This window comes from Pongo abelii, chromosome 3 (assembly GCF_028885655.2).
Source record: "Pongo abelii isolate AG06213 chromosome 3, NHGRI_mPonAbe1-v2.0_pri, whole genome shotgun sequence".
In the NCBI taxonomy this organism is placed as follows: domain Eukaryota; kingdom Metazoa; phylum Chordata; class Mammalia; order Primates; family Hominidae; genus Pongo; species Pongo abelii.
This window is the reverse complement of record NC_071988.2, coordinates 176,291,449-176,310,622: the sequence shown is the minus strand read 5'-3', so window position 1 is coordinate 176,310,622 and position 19,174 is coordinate 176,291,449. Positions and strand designations below refer to the sequence as shown.

At 37.0% G+C, this 19,174-nt stretch overlaps 1 protein-coding gene across 4 annotated transcripts in view; it reads left to right on the top strand.

Annotated features, from left to right (window-relative positions):
* DCHS2 (dachsous cadherin-related 2) overlaps window positions 1-19,174 on the top strand; it is a 255,471-nt gene that overhangs the window by 102,036 nt on the left and 134,261 nt on the right. For all 4 annotated transcript variants that reach the window (XM_024246399.3, XM_054554600.2, XM_054554602.1 and 1 more), the window contains exon 2: window positions 12,121-12,312. In XM_024246399.3, the coding sequence (XP_024102167.2) occupies window positions 12,121-12,312 (192 nt within the window). The remainder of the gene's footprint in view (window positions 1-12,120; window positions 12,313-19,174) is intronic.

Sequence of the window (19,174 nt, the reverse complement as noted above, 5' to 3'; positions counted from 1 at the left end):
AAAAAAGGTTTTTTATATATATATATATATATAATATATATATAAAGCCTTTGTCTTTAGGAATAGAACATACAGACAGCAATAAATGGAGAGTAAACCTGCCTGTGAGACCAGCTCAAATCCAGGATGTCAAACAAGCCCCTGATATGCACTGGACTGAGGTCATTCTGAAGTGGTATTCCTGGGCCTGCAGTGTTGACTGTTTTTCTAAGATTACTTCTTATGCTTTAGATCAGGGGTTAGCAAACCATGGCACATGGGCCAGATCCAGCCTCCTGTCTGTTTTTGTACCACCTGGTACAAAAGCTAAGAATGGTTTTTACGTTTTTAAATGGTTGAAAAAAGAGAGAGAGAAATAATATTTCATGACAATTGAAAATGACATGAAATTCAAATATTGGTATGTTCTACTGGAACACAGCCATTCATTTACTTATTGTCCACGGCTCTTTCATGCTAAAATGGCAGAGTTGAGTAGTTGTAACAGAGGCTTTATGGCTTGTGCAGCCTAAAATATTTACTGTCAGGCCCTTGCTCACCCCTGGTTTAGACCTCAGTAATGCCTTCAGCCCTGTGACTCCTCCCCATCATGCTGTAGTGGATCTTCAAGAACCCAGTACTGTGAAGATGCACTCACAATAGTTCAATAGACAGACGGCCAATGCCTATCAAATACAATTTCTTTTTAGGATTAATATTTTTTGATGCTCATCTTCTTTTTCGTAATAATGTTTCCATAAAATTACACATATTTGGGTGGGCACAGTGGCTTACGCCTGTAATCCCAGCACTTTGGGAGGCCAAGGCAGGTGGATCACAAGGTCAGGAGATGGAGACCATCCTGGCTAACACGGTGAAACCCCATCTCTACTAAAAATACAAAAAATTAGACAGCCATGGTGGTGTGCGCCTGTAATCCCAGCTACTCGGGAGGCTGAGGCAGGAGAATCACTTGAACCTGGGAGGCAGAGGTTGCAGTGAGCTGAGATTGCACCACTGCACTCCAGCCTGGGTGACAGAGGGAGACTCTATCTCAAAAAAAAAAAAAAAAAAAAAAAAAATTACATGTATTTTTGAAAATTTGGGAAAGAAATGAATGGAATAAAAAAAAATCACCTATTCCCCACATTAAATCACTTAACCCTTTGCTTATTTCCTTTCAGTTTTTAATTCTATACATTGAATTTTTTTGCATAAATGGGATTTGTATATGTAATTTTTAGTTACCTTTTTTTTTTTTTACTCACCACAATATTTTGGACATTTTATTGTGCCTTTAAATATACAATTTTCATGCCTACATTGAATTCTGTCTTATGAATGAATTTTAATTTATTTAACAACTCTTTTCTGATTGGACATTTGGATTTTAGAATAAATAATGCCACATTATGTGTTTTTCATACAAATATCTTTCTATGTATATTCTTAGAAATATGCCAACAGAGTCAAAGGAGATGAATATTTTTAGATTTGGGAGAATGTTTAACATGTATATGTGGTAAACACAAAGTTACTTTTCAGATGGGCTGTAAGAAGAAGCATATACTTAATACATCTTTCTACAACTTAATATATTATTTTAATGATTGCCAATTTGGAAGGCAAAAGTATTATTTTATTTTTATTTATTTAATTACAAGTGAAGTTGAATATCTTAAATATATTTTTCTATGAATTGTCTGTTCATGTCCTTTGGCTATTTGTTTTTACTGGGAAATTTGTATTATTTTTATTTTTGAAGTCCTCTTTCTATATTAAGGACATTAACATTTTACTATATATTTGTTGCAGATATACCTCATTTGCCTTTAATATTTTGTGTATATTTTTGACATAATGGTGTTCAAGCCTTTATGTAGTCAATTTATTGACTTTTTCCTTTGTGATCTGCTTTAATTTTGAAATTCTTCTTTGCTTTGAAATTTCTTTTCAATGTAAGGATCAGCCAAATATTTCTTTATATATTCTTTGTGCTTTAAATGATTTCATTATTTAAAATTAACATACTGCTGTAGAATTTATTTTGGTTTGAGGTTAATATCAATCCTGATTTTTCCTCATGTACTTTGCCAATTTTTCTAGCAATTTATGTGAATAAACCCACATTCTTCAATGGTTTTCTTTATTATATACACTTTTAGTTTTAGTAGGATCTGTTTCAGGTCTTGCTTTTGTGTTCTATTGATCTGCCTGCCAATTCTTTTATTAGATCACACTATTTTAATTGTTTATTTTGTAACACCTTATAGGACAAGTTACTTTCCATCTCCCTAAACCCCATTGGTCTCCTTTCAAAAAATTTCCTTAGACTGCTTTTTTGAGGTGGGAAGAAAGGACAATAATTAAGTAGTAGAATTCGTGTTTGCTTAAACTCATTCTTCAGTTAAGGCAATAAAAACATGCTATTATAACAACTTTTGCAGGCTGTAACTTGAGGATATGTATTCAGCCTATTCATCTAATAGCTGTGAGAGTCTCTCTCAACATACATTTTAAAAGGTAAAACCTTTTAAAAGATGTTCTGTTTCCAATATCTTAATAGTTCCACATGCTTTGAGATACTTTTCTTTTTGCCTAGCTGATTTTAGTCGTAGCATTTAGTGCCTTTGAAAAAGCATTATGGATCTTATTGTATGATAATATAGCTTCATTAATAGATAGTGTTTTATGAGTAAAAATATTATTCCTCAATGAGTTTTTGATGAGTATCATGAACCATCTTGTTCTTATGTGTTTCCTCTGAAGGGCAAACAGAAAGAATAGTCATAAAGATTATTTCTTAAACGTGCTTGTATCCTATACACAGTATTAGATTCATTAATTCATGCAACAAACATTTCTAGCACCTCAGTATGAACTAGGCACCAGTGCTATGGCTGCTGGAGATGCAGCAGGGGTGGTTAGGGATGGGGCGAGATCAGTGTAATGGTTGTCCCGAAGCTTAAATTCCAGTGGGGAAGACATGTTATTATCAATATACAAATAAATAAAAATATATAATGCAACATATCTTGGACATAAGTTCTCTGAAGAAAGCAAAGCAGGGTTAAGAAAAAAAAAAGGTGAGACAGAGGTAAAGTGACCCTTGACTAGAGCATCAAGCAAGGCCTGTCTGATTAGGTGTACAAAGAGTAAAGAGATGTGAGCATGTTATACTAAAGGGTGGAGGAAAGGCCTTGCAGGCACAGAGAACACCAAGTACAAGGCCCTAAGGTGGGAACAAGCCAGTGTTTTCCAGGACTGTCGAGGAGACCGGTGTGTCCAGAGGGGAGTGAGAGAGTCGGACAGGAGTGGAGGATGAGATCAGAGAAGTAGCCAGGGATCAGATTAAAGACTTGGATTATGTTGGGTAGGATGGGAAGTTGTTGAAAGATTCTTAGCAAGAGAGTAATAGGATTTGGTGTCATTTTAGACAGTATCTCTCTGACTGCGTGTAGCAGAAAGTGAGTGGTGGTATCATTTACTAAAAAGACCGGGAGGGTAGCAGATTGTGGGGTGGAGTGGGGTGGGAATCAGGAGTTCCCTTTGAGCAGGTTGCATTTGAGATGCCAATTAGTCACTTGAGATGTGTGAGGTGTGAGTTGGCATAGGAGGATGCAGAGTCTGGAGCCCAGATGGAGATTTAGAACTGGGGAGTCATTGGCACAGAGACTGGTGTAGTGCCGTGGGCTGGTCAGACCACTCAGGGAGTGTGTTAATTTCCTAGGGCTGCAGTAACAAATTACCAAGAATTTGGTGGCTTAAAACAGCAGAAATTGGACTGGGCGTGGTGGCTAACACCTTTAGTCCTAGCACTTTGGGAGCTTGAGGTGGGTGGGTCACGAGGTCAAGAGATCAAGACTATCTTGGCCAACATGGTGAAACCTTGTCTCTACTAAAAATGCAAAAAAAAAAAAAAAAAAAAATTAGTTGAGCATGGTGGCATGCACCTGTAGTCCTAGCTGCTTGGAAGGCTGAGTCAGGAGAATTGCTTGAATCCAAGAGGCGGAGGTTGCAGTGAGCTGAGATTGAGCCACTGCACTCCAGCCTGGAGAACGGAGTTCAACCATTGTGGAAGTCAGTGTGGCGATTCCTCAGGGATCTAGAACTAGAAATACCATTTGACCCAGCCATCCCATTACTGGGTATATACCCAAAGGATTATAAAACATGCTGCTATAAAGACACATGTACACGTATGTTTATTGCGGCACTATTCACAATAGCAAAGACTTGGGACCAACACAAATGTTCAACAATGATAGACTGGATTAAGAAAATGTGGCACATATACACCATGGAATACTATGCAGCCATAAAAAAGGATGAGCTCATGTCCTTTGTAGGGACATGGATGAAGCTGGAAACCATCATTCTCAGCAAACTATCGCAAGGACAAAAAACCAAACACCACATGCTCTCACTCATAGGTGGGAATTGAACAATGAGAACACATGGACACAGGAAGGGGAACATCACACACCGGGGCCTGTTGTGGGGTGGGGGGAGGGTGAAGGGATAGCAGTAGGAGATATACCTAATGTTAAATGATGAGTTAACGGGTGCAGCACACCAACATGGCACATGTATACATATGTAACAAACCTGCACATTGTGCACATGTACCCTAAAACTTAAAGTGTAATAAAAAAAATAAAAATAAAAATAAAAAACATTTCCATATTAAAAAAAAACAGTGGAAATTATTCTTTCTCACAGTTCTGGAGACTAAAAGTCTGCAATCCAGCAGGGCTTTGCTCCTTCTGGGGACTCTGGGGTCAATCCATTCTTTATCTCCTCCAGCTTCTGGTGGCTGTCGGTGTTCCTTGACTTGTGGCCACATCCCTTCAATCTCTGCTTCCCTGGTTACATTGCCTCCTCCTCTTCTGTTGGGCAGACCTTCCTCTGCCTATCTCTTGTAAGGACATTTGTTGGATATAGGACCCACCCAGATAAGCAAGGATAAGATTCTCCTCTCAAAATCCTCAACTTAATCATGTCTGTTGCCATATAAGGTAGTAGTCACTACTTTATCAAATAAGAGAATAGTTATTTCTCTTATTTGATAATCTCACAGGTTCTGGGGATTAGAACATTGACAGAGTTTTTTTGGAGGCCAGCATTCAGTCCCCTACAAGCAGTCAATGTGGATTGAAAAGAGGTAGTCCCAAGACTGAGCTCTGGGGTGCTATAGTGTTCAGAAGCCAGGAAGAGAACACAAAACCAGTGAAGGAAACTGAGGTGAGGTCAGTAAGGTGGTGCATGAGAAGGAGGGCCATAACGTGGTGTCTGATGAAGGATGTGTTTCAATAAGGAGGCAATGACTAGCTGTGTGAAAGGCTGCCAAATGATTCAGAAAATAAAGATCAAGCCTCGATCATTAGACTTTGGAACTTGGTGAACTTGCCAAGTGGTGTTCAGAGAGTGGCGTACTTGCATTAGTTGTGGGCCCCGATGCTGATTCCAAGTTCCACTGGAATATTATAGTCCTATTTCAGCTGCAGGGTCAGTGGTTGTCCAGTGCTTCAAATGTAAAACGTTATTTAATGATTTTTTTCTTCTTTTCTATGTAAAGTTCTATGTGTGTTTTGTGTTAATAACTTTGTTTCTTCAAACAACTTGTTAAATGCTCATGGATAGAAAAACTGGAAATTGTAACAAGAAAAAAATTAAAGTGGGTTATTTAATTTTAAATTTCATTGCAAGTGCTGCTATTTTTTTCCCACTAGAACTCCTGTTTTATTACTCTTTTTTACTGGGCTACTGGGCTCTGAGACCTTTTTTTTTTTTTTTTTTTTTCACAAATTTTGCTGAGTTAGGTATACAGTTGCTTAGGAGTAGATACAGGAATTATGGCCAACCCTGTCACATCGTGCCTTTTGGGTGGAGTCTGGCTGGTATAAATGGCTGGACTGACCACTGATGTTGAAGGGGAGGAAGCCCTGTTATCCTGATGAGGGGGATGTAAGCAGATCCATTCCACTTGTAGAACATCCAAAAACCATGGAACATGCCTTCAAGGGCCAGTGATTTCAATTTGTCTCCTGTCTTCACGACACATTCATAGGGAGGAATTCTTACCTAGATGTTACTATGAAGGAAGTAATAAAAATTATTTATTTGTATTTTACTTTATTTTTTGTAATTTCAACCTTTATTTTAGATTCAAGTGGTACATGTGCAGATTTGTCATGTGAGTGTATTGTGTGATGCTGAGGTTTGGGGTACAATTGATCCCATCACCCAGGCAATGAACTTGCAACCAATGGGTAGACTTTCAACCCTCTTCCAACCTCCCCCTTCTAGTAGTCTCCTGTGTTTATTGTCCCCATCTTTATACCCATATGTACATAATGTTTAACTCCCACTTATGAGTGAGAACTGCAGTATTTGGTTTTCTGTTCCTGTGTTAATTCCCTTAGGATAATGGCAGCCAGCTGCATTCATGTTTCTGCAAAGGACATGATATTTTTCTTTTTTATGGCTGTGTAGCATTCCATAGTGCATATGTTCCACACTTTCTTTGTCTATTCCATGACTGATGTGTCCCTAGGTCGATTCTATGTTTTTGCTATTGTGAATAGCACTGTGACGAATATGCAAGTGCATGTGTCTTTTTGGTAGAATAATTTATTTTCCTTTGGATATTTACTCAGTAATTGGATTATTGTTTGAATGGTAGCTCTTTAATAAATCTCCATCCTTCTTTCCACAGTGGCTGAACTAATTTGCATTCTCACCAAGAGTGTATAAGTGTCCCCTTTTCTTCATGGCCTCATCAGCATCTGTTATTTTTTGACTTTTCAATAATAGCTATTCTGACTGGTGCGAGATGGCATCTCATTGTGGTATTGATTTGCATTTCTCTGATGATTAGTGATATTGAGCATTTTTTTCATATGTTTGTTGGCTGCTTGTATGTCGTCTTTTGAGAAGTGTCTGTTAATGTCTTTTGCCCACTTTTTAATGGGGTTATTTGTTTTTTGCTGGTTGAATTATTTAAGTTCCTTATAGATTCTGGATATTAGACCTTTGTCAGATGCATAGTTTGTGATTGTTTTCTCCCATTCTGTGGGTTGTCTGTTTACTCTGTTGAAATTTTCTTATACTGTGCAGAAGCTCTTTAGTTTAATTAGATCCCACTTGTCAATTTTTGTTTTGGTTGCAATTGCTTTTGAGGACTTAGTCATAAACTCTTTGCCAAGGCCAATGTCCAGAATGTTGTTTCCTAGGTTTTCTTCTAGGATCCTTATAGTTTGAGGTCTTACATTTTAATATTTAGTCCATTTAAATATTTGTATATTGTGAATTATTGTGTACTAAAATTAAAATTCATCTAGTTGAAATTAAAATTCATTTAATTTTTGTATATGGTGAAAGGTGGGGATCCAGTTTCAATCTTCTGTATATGGCTAGCCAGCTACTCCAACACCATTTATTGAATAAGGAGTCCTTTCCTTATTGCTTATTCAACTTTGTCAAAGATCAGATGGCTGTAGGTGTGATGTTTTATTTCTGGGTTCTCTCTTCTGTTCCATTGGTCTATGTTTCTGTTTTTGTACCAGTACCATGCTGTTTTGATTACTGTAGCCCTATAGTATAATTTGACGTTGGATAATGTGATGCCTCCCGCTTTGTTCTTTTTGCTTAGGATTACTTTGACTATTTGGGCATTTTTTTCAGTTCCATATGAATTTTAGAATGTTTTTTTATAATTCCGTGAAAAATTACATTGGTAGTTTGACAGGAATGGCATTGAATCTATAGATTGCTTTAGACGGTCTGGCCATTTTAACAATATTGATTCTTCTAATCAATGAGCATGGAATGTTTTTCCATTTGTTTGTGTCATCTATGATTTCTTTCAGCAGTGTTTTGTAGTTCTCCTTGTAAAGATCTTTTACCTCCTTGGTTAGATTTATTCCTAGGTATTTTATTTTTTGGTGGCTATTGTAAATGGGATTGTGTTCTTGATTTGGCTCTCAGCTTGAACATTATTGCTGTATAGGAATGCTACTGATTTTTGTATATTGATTTCATATCCTGAAACTTTACTGAAGTTGTTTATCAGTTCCAGGAGCCTTTTGGCAGAGTCTTACAAATTCTCTAGCTATAGAATTATGTTGTCAGTAAAGAGAGATAGTTTGGCTTCTTTTCCTATTTGGATGCTTTTTATTTCTTTCTGTTGCCCGATTGCTCTGGCTAGGACTTCCAATACTATGTTGAATAGGAGTGGTGAGAGTGTATATCCTTGTCTGATAAAAATTATTTAAATCTCAGAAAGCTAACAATGGAATCGGGGGATTTTAATTTTTATAATGTTTCCATCAAACTTGTGAAAGATCAGACTTGGGGAGAACAATTCTGAATTGGAAGAAGTTTACAGTAAAAAGTATCAGATTCATCTCTGTCTAAAATAGGTAAATTGGGATTAGGATGAAGAACACAGGAATGTTATTGAGAGTGCTGTAATGTGGCTCAGTAAGTAGAAGTAGGGATAAAATCCTCTTGAGATATCCTCTGATGCTCAATCAGCACCATAAGATTGCGATAATAGAGTTGGCCAGGTGCCTCTTGCTTCAGTTTAAACAACCATCTTTGGAGAAAGGACCCACGGAGCTTATTAACTAAGCAAGATTTCCTCTTGAAGCTTTGACAAAGCCATTTCCATTTTCTATTATTCAATTTGCCTAAATTTTATGCATCAGTCAATGGATATTGGAAAATATAAATCTTAGAAAGATGTCAAATTAATTCTAGGCATTCATGACTCAATATTAATTCTAGGCATTCAAGACCCTATAGGTGGGATATGTTATTGAGAATACTAGGTCAATATTTTTAGGTATTTTGGTCAAAACAGGGAGAAAAACATTCTTATATTATGATTCTGAAACTCAGAATATGAATTGCTAACATAAATTAAGATCAGTACTCTTATCCTACTTTTGTCTCCTTACATTTTGCTTTGCCAAAAGTCCAGATGAGAAAAAGGTCTTGAAAGTGGAAGTAAGGAAATTTGTTTTATATAAGCTGAATCACTTATTAATATGTACTATTAAAGGCTAAGAATGAATTTTGGAATTTAAAAGTTCATCGTATGTGTCTTTCAATGAAGCCAAAGTTATTGAGAATACCATATGGCTTTAGAAGATATATTTGGTGTCTTCAGGAACCTGAAGCTGCTAAATTATTAACAGCTGTCAGAATAGAATAGACCAAATGTATTTGGAGTTTAGTTCTTTGTAGTGGGGAAATTTGTGGATTTCCTGCTTCAGCCCAACTGATGAGAAGAATCACAATATGAGAAGAAGTGATAAGAAGAACTTATAAATATGTTAGATGGTTGCACAGGATGAATAATTTTGCTACAGAATATGAGATAGATGAGAGAAAAGATAAATTTAAAGGCTGTATCATCAGTTTAAGAAACAGACAATTAAAGTGGGAAAATAACACTGCCAATTGGTAGGAGTTTCATCATGCCCAGGGGTTCTCAGTCTAGGCACTACTAACATTTTGGGTCAGATAATTCTTTGTTGTGAAGTCTATCTTATGTATTGTAGGATGTTATATAATACATTGTAGCAGTATCTCTCGAATTAACCCATTAAATTAATCCATTAAATGAAAGTAGAAACCCCTCCCCAGTTGTGACAATCAAAAATGTCTGTAGACATACTAAATGTCTTCTTGGGGGGCAAACTTGTCCCTAGTTGAGAACCACTAAGCTAGACTACTTCAAAATAGCTCCAAAAGTCACATTCTGGTTATATGCTCAAGATGGAACAGGATGAAGGAGAAGGTTTATTGAAAACTTTGTTGAACATGTTATCGGGATGAAGCTTTATTAGGGAAGTACTGTAATTAAGGTGTGGCTCCTGCATGTATATGATATTGATGAAAAGCTGATTATTTTGTTTTCAGTCCAGAGTTAAATGAGTATAATAGGAGCACAAATATTGTAGGCGATGAAATTGTCTTTAATTTTTGCCTCCCTCCTAAAAGCCTTACAAATATATGCAAGACAGCCAGAATTATTTTCCAAAACTAAATCTACAGTAGGGTGGCATTGGGTAGCCATTTCTGGGTATAACTTTCCTCTTGCTTAAGTTTCACTACATCTACTTGGAGACCTACATGATCTTATGTGCCTGTCTTCATATATTCTAGACTAAATGATATGTATGACAAAGACTATTTGTATGCACCAAATATCCTTATGCTCCTCTCCTTTTCTCAGCCTCCCTTGCAGCTAAGCTGGGGACACATAACTGGTTCTGCCCAGTGGAATGTGAGCTGAGCACAGCTTCTGGGCCAAAGAAGTTAAAAGCCAGAATGCCTCTTCCATCTCTCTCCTTCCCTGTCAGAGTGACTTTGGGGACCTTGCGTATATGTGTCCTTGTGAACCAAAGAAATAGCTGCTCCTTTGCTCCTTTTTTTTCCATTTTATCTGTTTTCTCTTCTCTTTTTCTGTGATGTCCATTAGTGGGAAGTTGGACTTTCTGAATTAATCTGCTTAATTCTCTTTCATTTCCAATTGTCATCACTTTATATTTCTGCTTTCTGGAACCCATTTGGAATTTGATCACATGGAATAGAAGGTTCAGCTAAGACTTAAGAGCACAGGCACCACTACTAGTTGCCTTTCTTCATGTTAATGATATTATGGTGAGAAACAACATATACCTGGGGTAAACATTTACTTGGAATGGTGCTACACATAATCTAGCACATTCTGCATCAGAGGAAGGTCAGGAGATTTGGGGTCTGATTTTTCTGTAAATAAAGGATTATATGACAAGGTGTCAGACTTGGGAGGCAGCACATAGATCATGGTCATTAGAGCATGCCCTCTGCTGCCAATTGTATGGATATGAATTTCAGTTTTGACATTTATTCGTTATGTGACCTTTGGCCCATTACATAAACTCTTTGAGCCTGACTTGTCTGATCTGAAGAATGAACGTTAGTACCTATAGGTTGCAAGTACGTAATGTACTTTTAGCTCTTATAAGAGTATGTGTTCTGTAGCATAGACTCCTTCCTTCCTTCCGTCCTTCCGTCCTTCCTTCCTTCCCTCCTTCCCTGCCTGCCTCCCTCCCTCCCTCCTTCCTTCCTTTCTTCCTTCCTTCCCTCCTCCCTCTCTTCCTCTCTTCCTTTCTGTCTTCCCTTAAAGTGCTGCTTTTATTGTAAGTGCTATGTAGGTGTTTGCTCTTACTGTTAGTTGGGTTGTAAATTAAAAGCATTATCTATCATAAGCCTATGAGCTTGAGAATTTTTTGAGTTCTATAGAGCCTGCTGTATTTCTCACCATATACTCCCACAGTTAGTATAAATAAGTTAAGTGCTTTCATAATTTCACTTGCTTCATCTTTTCTATCAGGCACAGGATTGCTGGTAACATAAGTGGTACCTATGGCAAAATAAGACAGTGCCTTTTCCTCTAGGCATGTCAGTGTTTGTGCCTGTTTTGGCGAGCACAGCATGGGCTGCATTTCATTCCCCATGTACCTACAGGCACCTGCAGACTGAATGCTATGCCACTGTGCAGGGCCCTGACTGGGACATTACTCCCAGAAGGAAAGCTGGCCAGGGAGACTCAACTCTCACATTCCAGTGAGAATTCTGTCACTGGGATTGGGTTTCTAGTAATGGTGGCATTTACTGTCTTGATTTCTTGGCCCTCCCCTTGCTGCTCTCAAAGGTGGCGGGCATCAAGCCTATCACCTGAAGGCCTAGGTATGAGAGGGAATCAACAGCTTGGCTGTCAAGTCCTTAATCCTATGGGTATTCTTAAATCTTTGAGACTGGATGAGATTAGTTAGGTATAGTGAATGAAATAAAAAGACAAAAGAACACAGGGCTGAGCCCTAAGGACCTCAGACTTTCAGAGATCATCTGAAAAGATAGGAGTGGGCAAGAGATATTGAAAAGGAGAACTCACAAAGAAAGAAGAAAAGTGAAGGGGGAATTATCACAGAAGGTAAGCGAGGAGAGAGATATGAAACCAAAGCCTAGGCTTTGTGAATAGCTATGGGGGTTATGTGGTTGTGCAAATTATTTTAATAATTCGTGACTAACTGAAAAGTAATGCTAGCATTTCTATTTCCTCCTGATCACCCTCCTGTCTCATAGGTGACAGCCTCTGATGCAGATTCAGGACTCTATGGCTTTATTGAGTATTCTCTTTATGATGGATTCCTGAGCTATGAAGCACCTCAGGCATTCCGGATCGACCCTCATGATGCGCAAATCTGTGTTTCTCAAGATATCGACAGGGAAAGAGATCCAGCTACCTATGATCTCCTGGTGAAAGCTAAGGATGGGGTAAGTTTTTACATATGAAGTTTATTTTAAACATAATCACAAGTGAGCCACTGTGTATACATCACAGAGGATCAATGATGATCAACAATTGGGTCATTCTGTTTCATGTGTCACTCCCTCTTTCTTTTGCTGAATTTTTTTGAAGCAAATATCAAGCATGTTATTTCACCCGTAAATAATTCAATAATATCTCTAAAAAATGACTTTAAAAACACAGAACTACAAAACATTAATGATAATGCTTTAATGATATCTGATATCCTTTCTATGTTAAATTTTCTTGATTGTGGAAACATGTCTTTTATAGTTGGTTTCTTTGAATGAAGATCCAAATAAGTTCACAAATTGATTTAATTGATATATTCTTTAAGTTTCCATCTATAACAGGCCTCTTACCTGTTCTCCTATGGCTTTTTTAAAAAACCAAGTCATTTGTCTGGTAGATTTTCCACATGCTAAATGTGGCTGATTACATCCTTGGGATTCATTTACTGTGTTCTTTCATTCCCTCTATTTCTTATAAACTGGCATTAGAGACAGAGTGCTGATTGTTTTCAGATTCATTTAGGTGATGCCATTTGCTTCTTATTGCAACAGCAGACACATACCATTATTTTATTAGAGGCTGAAAAATGGTAACTTTTGAATTTTATTATTCCTTTTGCATTTATCATCTGGAATTCTTCAACTAAGGAAAATGTTCTCACAACAACTATTTGATTACTCTTAAGTATAATTCATACAGGAATTGCAGGATAAGGCTTGATTATTTGTTTTTATTTTACCAGTTTTTTTTGAATAGTAACTTGCTGTCTTAACTATCTCCAAAGGTAAACAATAATTTTTTTTTCCTAGTTTGAGTATAAATTCCTGGATTTTAAAAAATTTGATGTATTTCAATACATTGCTGACCCTATCCTTTCTGATGTTCTCATTGACCCATTCTTGATCAATGAAGGCAGTTTCAATTTGATTCCTTTGTCTTTTTTTGTTGTTAAACTTTTTAATTGATATATAAAATGCATACAGAGAAATGCACAAATAATAAGTGTATAACTCGATGGATTTTTGCAAAATGAACAGACCCATAAAAGCAAATGAGAAAATGTTACCAGAACCCAGAAGCCCCCTCTTTGCCTCTTGTTGTAACTGTCCCCACTGCACCCCTCCATCCCCCCATCCCTGCCTTTTTAGAAACCACTGTTGACTTCTAACACCAAGCATTAGTATACCAATTTTTTTAACTTTCAGTGAATGGAATCATACAGTATGTGTTTCTATCGAGTTTCTTTTGCTGAACATTATTTACCAGAATCATTTATGCTGTTGTGTATAGCAATAGTTCACTCATTCTCACTGGTTTATAGTATGCCTTTATGTGAATATACAATAATTTTAACCTATTCTATAATTGATGGTATCCATTTTAGGCTATGCTTCTTTTAACATTTTTATACTTGCAATGTGGTGGCCAAATGTAAGCACTTCTCTTGAGTATATACTTAGGAATAGAATTGCACTCCCACCAGTAAAGTATGAAAGTTTCATTTGCTACACATTCTCCCTAACATTTGATATTTAATGCCTTTTCTATTATAGCAATAATAGTACTTATGTAATGGTATATCACATTGGGGTTTTACTTTGTATTTGTTTGATAATTAATGAGGTTTTTTTAATGTTTATTGCTATTTGTATAATTTGTGAAGTGTCTATTCTTCACAGAAGAAAATCCTTTATTCATTTTCCATTGTTATTGTTGGATCTTTTTCTTACTGACTTGCATGAGTTCTTTATATTTTTGGCCTGAAAGTCCTTTGTTAGATATATTTATTTTATATATTTTTCTCACATTCCATGGCTGGCCTTTTCTATCCTTAATGGTTTCTTTTGAGGAACAGAAGTTCTTCATTATAATAGAGCTTAGTTGTTTCTCAGTTTGTTTCCCTTTATAGCTAGTGATTTTTGTGTTCTTTTAAGAAATATTTGCTTATCTTGGGGATATGAAGATGTTCTCTTATTGTTTTCTTCCAAAACTTTTGTTTTGTTTTACCTTTCATACTTCCTTTTTTTCAATCTAGTGGGAAGAAGTTTTGTTATTTTTTTCCCTATGGTTAACTCAGCACCACTTACTGAAATGGTTATTCTCACTTTTACCTATTTATCCACCATAGTGCTAGCAACATCTCTCAATTATTTTAGCTTTATCATAGGTCATGGTATCATACATTCTTCTAGCTTTATCCTAATTTAAGATTGCCTTGACTATTCTTGACCATTTACATTTCCAAATACAGTTTAGAAACAATGCGTTCAATTTGTATTTTTTACAGAAAAGGTGACCTACTATACACACCGTTCTGCACTTTGATTTTTTTTCACTTATTTCATTTTGCAGACTTTAAATATATTTTTCACTTATACATTTTGAAGACCTTCCTTGTTTCTTTTTCATCTGCTTACTACTCCTTTGTATAGACGGACCCTACAAACACCTCTCTGGTCTAATCATTCTCTTTTGAAATTAGTGAGAGAATCCACCGATTCAAGAATGAGTCTAAACATATTGCAAGTAAACATGTAAAAATGAACATGAAGTAAAGCCCTTTATATTCAATAAAATATTCATGATCTGTTTGGTTAGATTTTTGCCAATACCTTACTATGTGGTTTCAGGAATCTCTGACTCTATGTAAGAAAATATGTAGGAAACAAAAAATAGGAGTAAACAGAATTTATAGTAATTCAAGTCTATGTAATTATTTGAAGCCCGATAGACACACACTCAAATATTAATCCAAGGCTTTAGAAATGTATTCTTTATAGATTTTGAGACAATTGTATAATGCCATCCTAGAATTGAATAATGCGTTTAAAACACTACTCTCATGAAAACCACCAAAAAGAATTATCTGTGTCTTCCAGGCTACTGTCTGTTGTCCACTGTGATCTAAACGAGCCCCTGTTGATTCAACTAGCTCCCAGGTTTTGGTGGCCAGATGCAGGACACAGAGATCCTTGTAGTGGTAGAACTGCTGTCCATCAGGAGAAGCAAGCTCCCCTGCAAACATGCATAACCTGTCTGTCACATCAATGCACCACCACAGCCTGGAGAGCACAGTGCCCCAGAAGTGCATTGGGAATTTTGACTTTAATCCAGGTGTCTTTTCTGGTATTGTAGATATAGAGGTGGTTATATAAGCAAGATTTTTTGCTATTAAAATATTCACCTCCAAAAAGGATCAATTCATTGTTTTCAGGATGAGCAGAGAATGACACATTTAGCCCTGGTGAAGGTGAGGAACGTGATGTTTCTATAATCTGAGTCTTTTTAACATCTGGTTCCTGGAAATGGGTTATCAGAGCTTCGAGTTTTCCTTCTTCCATAAGTGCTTGCACACCTTCTCCATCTTGGCTGTGATTTTCTCCTTCTTGCCCTCTTGCCTGTCTTGCAGGTATGAGGCTGAATGGAGATCCAGGCAGGGAGCTGTGTGCAGGAGGGAACTCTCTTGTGAGCAGGTCCCCTCCTGGAAGCAGGACCCCTCCTGGAAGTAGGTTTATGTGAAAACGGGGCCTGGCACCATCTCAGGGATGCAAAAACAAATTCTAGAAAAGCCTCCACATCACAGGCTTTTAACAAATCCCCAACCTTCACTCTGGACCTAAAACTGCCTCCAGCATTCCTTATGTTTGCCTCAGAATATATGGAGAGAAAGCAACATATGTGTTTTCATGTGAGTGTATGTGTATGTATACACATATAGTATGTATATATGTATGTAAACATATATACAAATACAAGGTTATCCAGTGTGCAGCATTTATTCTGTTGATTGCACAATCCTCATGAATTTCTTCTGTGATGAACTGAGTTTTTACAGGGTGATTTCTGCATCTATAATAATTATTCTTTGCAATATTAATTAGCAGTACATGTCCCTCAGAAATGCATAGTCAAAAAGGTTGGTAAAGAGAAAGATGAAAAGATTGGTAATGACTCAGTAGTCTTCCCCTGAAAGCAATGTAGACTGCATTCAAAGAATAAATTAAGGCAGACAGGATATTTTAGGTTTACATTGTTGGATTCTAGGCCATAATGAATTTATTTAAAACAATAAACTGAACCTTGACAGAAGTCCTTTAACTTTATATTATTACCTTGACAATCTCTGGTTTTTCCTCTGATTCCTTCTCTTTCTAATAAATGTCCTGAAAGCTCTTTAGAAGAAAATTGCTGAGAACCCATTTGCTGGTGGGTACTAAGAGATTTTTATCTGCCAATAAAAGAATTTTTCTTGTAATATACATTGATGTTCGTTGCTACTGCTCTATTTATCCTTGTGATGACTGTCAATATTTTTTCAACTGAGTCACTTCTACTCTACTGATATTACTTCTGAAGAAATACTCTATTTTTGCTGCTACTGCTGCTGCTATTTATCTCATAAGTCATGAGAATGCTATAAAATTACATAATGGAACCAAACAATTGAATTACATTGGCAATCAAGTGGTTTTTCACAATAAAGCTCTACAGTTTAATTATTCCATGCTTATATCTAATTTTTTGTTTCCTTTTCCCATTCATTTTTACCAAATATATATTTTTTGGTGTATATGCTTATTAACACTCTATCTCTATTTTTTGTTACATCCTGGATTCTGTAGCTGACATATGTGTTTGAGATAAAGCTATTTCAACTACATCTCACCACTGAAGGTTTAAGAGAGGATTTTGTCAGATGAGCAAGGAAGGAAGTAAACAGACTGAGCTCTTCACTGTTTTTTACATTCATGAGAAAAGTTGGCTACTGAAGTTGTGCTCATAGTTCGTGTGCAATGCAGTTACTACCAAAAAGTAAACTTGCTGAGTAAAAAGGCACATTCATTTTCATTTTAATAGATTATGTTCTTTCACTTTCTAACAAATGTTCAAATGCTTATTCCTGTCTTTCGTTTCCTTCATTAGCACCCTCCACCTGTTCTAGGAATGAGCAGTTGCCCCGTCGCCCCATTGTCCCATGTTTTCTAACTAAATTGCCTGGACCATGTCTTAGATTTCCCATCATTCTTTAATATATGACCAGGATGTATCCCAAAATATCTTCAATACTCCTTTACCTCCTTCTAATCTCTAAAAGTTTAAGCATCCAAGCCATTTATTATTATCCATATTCTCCTCCCCACCCTGCCCAGTTCATCCCTTAATTTGAATCAATCTCTTACTGATGTGGTTTGGATCTGTGTCCCATCAAATCTCATGTCGAATTGTAATCCCCAGTGTTGGAGGTGGGGCCTTGTGGGAGATGTTTGGATCATGAGGGTGGATTTCTCATGAATAGTTTAGCACCAACCCCGTTGGTACTGTTCTCCTGATAGTGAGTGAGTTCTCATGAGATCTAGTTATTTAAAAGTGTGTAGCAACACCCCTCCGCCTCCGCCTTCTCTCTTGCTCCTGCTCCTACCACTTAAGATGTCTTGCTCCCCCTTTGCCTTCTGCCATGATTGGAAGCTTCCTGAGGCCTTCCCAGAAGCTGAAGCTGCTATGCTTCCTGTTCACCTGCAGAACCATGAGCCAATTAAACCTCTTTTCTTATAAATTAATCAGTCTCAGATTTCTTTTTTTATAGCAATGTGAGAATAGACTAATACACCTACCTGCCTTCTCTGCCCTTCGAAATGCTTCTACCATGCCCTTTGGAACTCGTGTTCCATTATTTAGCAAACTCCTTTATGAACTTAAGCTGGTCTCTGATTGTTCCTTTAACTTACGGCCCTGATTAAAAACAATCTACCCCCAAAGGATACCCATTCCTTTCTGCACTTTCACAAGGAAGCCCTTAGTCCACCAACCACAAGCCGACAGGAAGTGAGTTGGGTGCCCTGCTTATTGCCCAGGGCAGCATCCAAATAATTTCTACTCCTTTCTCCATCAAAAACAAATCCCTTTTGAAGTTCTTGTTGTCTGACTATACCATAGATACTTCTCCTCTTTTCTTTTTTTCCTGTCATGACTTAAACCTCCTTATCACTTAGGACTTTCACACTTCATTCACAGTCTTCCTCTTCACCAGTTTCCTCATCATTCTAGGAGACTTTACTATTCATTTGCTGAACAACCCAGCACCCTGAGCCTCTCAGTTCCTTGACTTTCTCATTTCCAAGGATTGTCACCAGTAATTGCACAGCTTTGAGATCTTGGCTTCAAGCATGCTGTATCTGATAAACATTTTTATCTTTCTGTCTAATTTACTATAGCACGTCAGCTTTAATCAATAATTCTTCTCCCATGTTAAGATCATTGATTTGTTACCCATCACTAAAGTCACTCAGTTGCAAACTCCCTTTAGTTTTCCCATTCAGTAGAACTCTCCTGGTAAAACCCCAGCCCTACGTAAATCTGACTGCATTTTCTGCCCTTCCACCTCAGCAGCTGAAGTACTTGGAGAAAAATAACAGGTCTGCTTGAGAGAGGAAGGTCTTACCTTCCTGCCACCAAATCCACTAACCTACCTGTGTATCAGCTCACATTCTTTGCTTTCTTTTCTATTATCTTTTTAGAGATGTCCCTGCTTGCATCAAAAGCAAATCTCTCTACTGTTTAGGGTCCCATCCATTCTGGCCTTCGTACAGATAACATTTCTATAATGATTTTCTCTTTTTTCCTGCATCATTAATTTATCAAGCTCTTTTGGATGACCCTCATAAGCATACAGGGCATAATAATAGTCTCTATCGTAAAAAATACTCTGGATTCCTTTTGATGTCATGTACCTTTTCAGAAAACCATTTTATTCCTCTTCTTTCCTTCACAGCAAGTCTACTAAAATAGTTGTCTCTATTTCCTCACTTTTCAATCTTT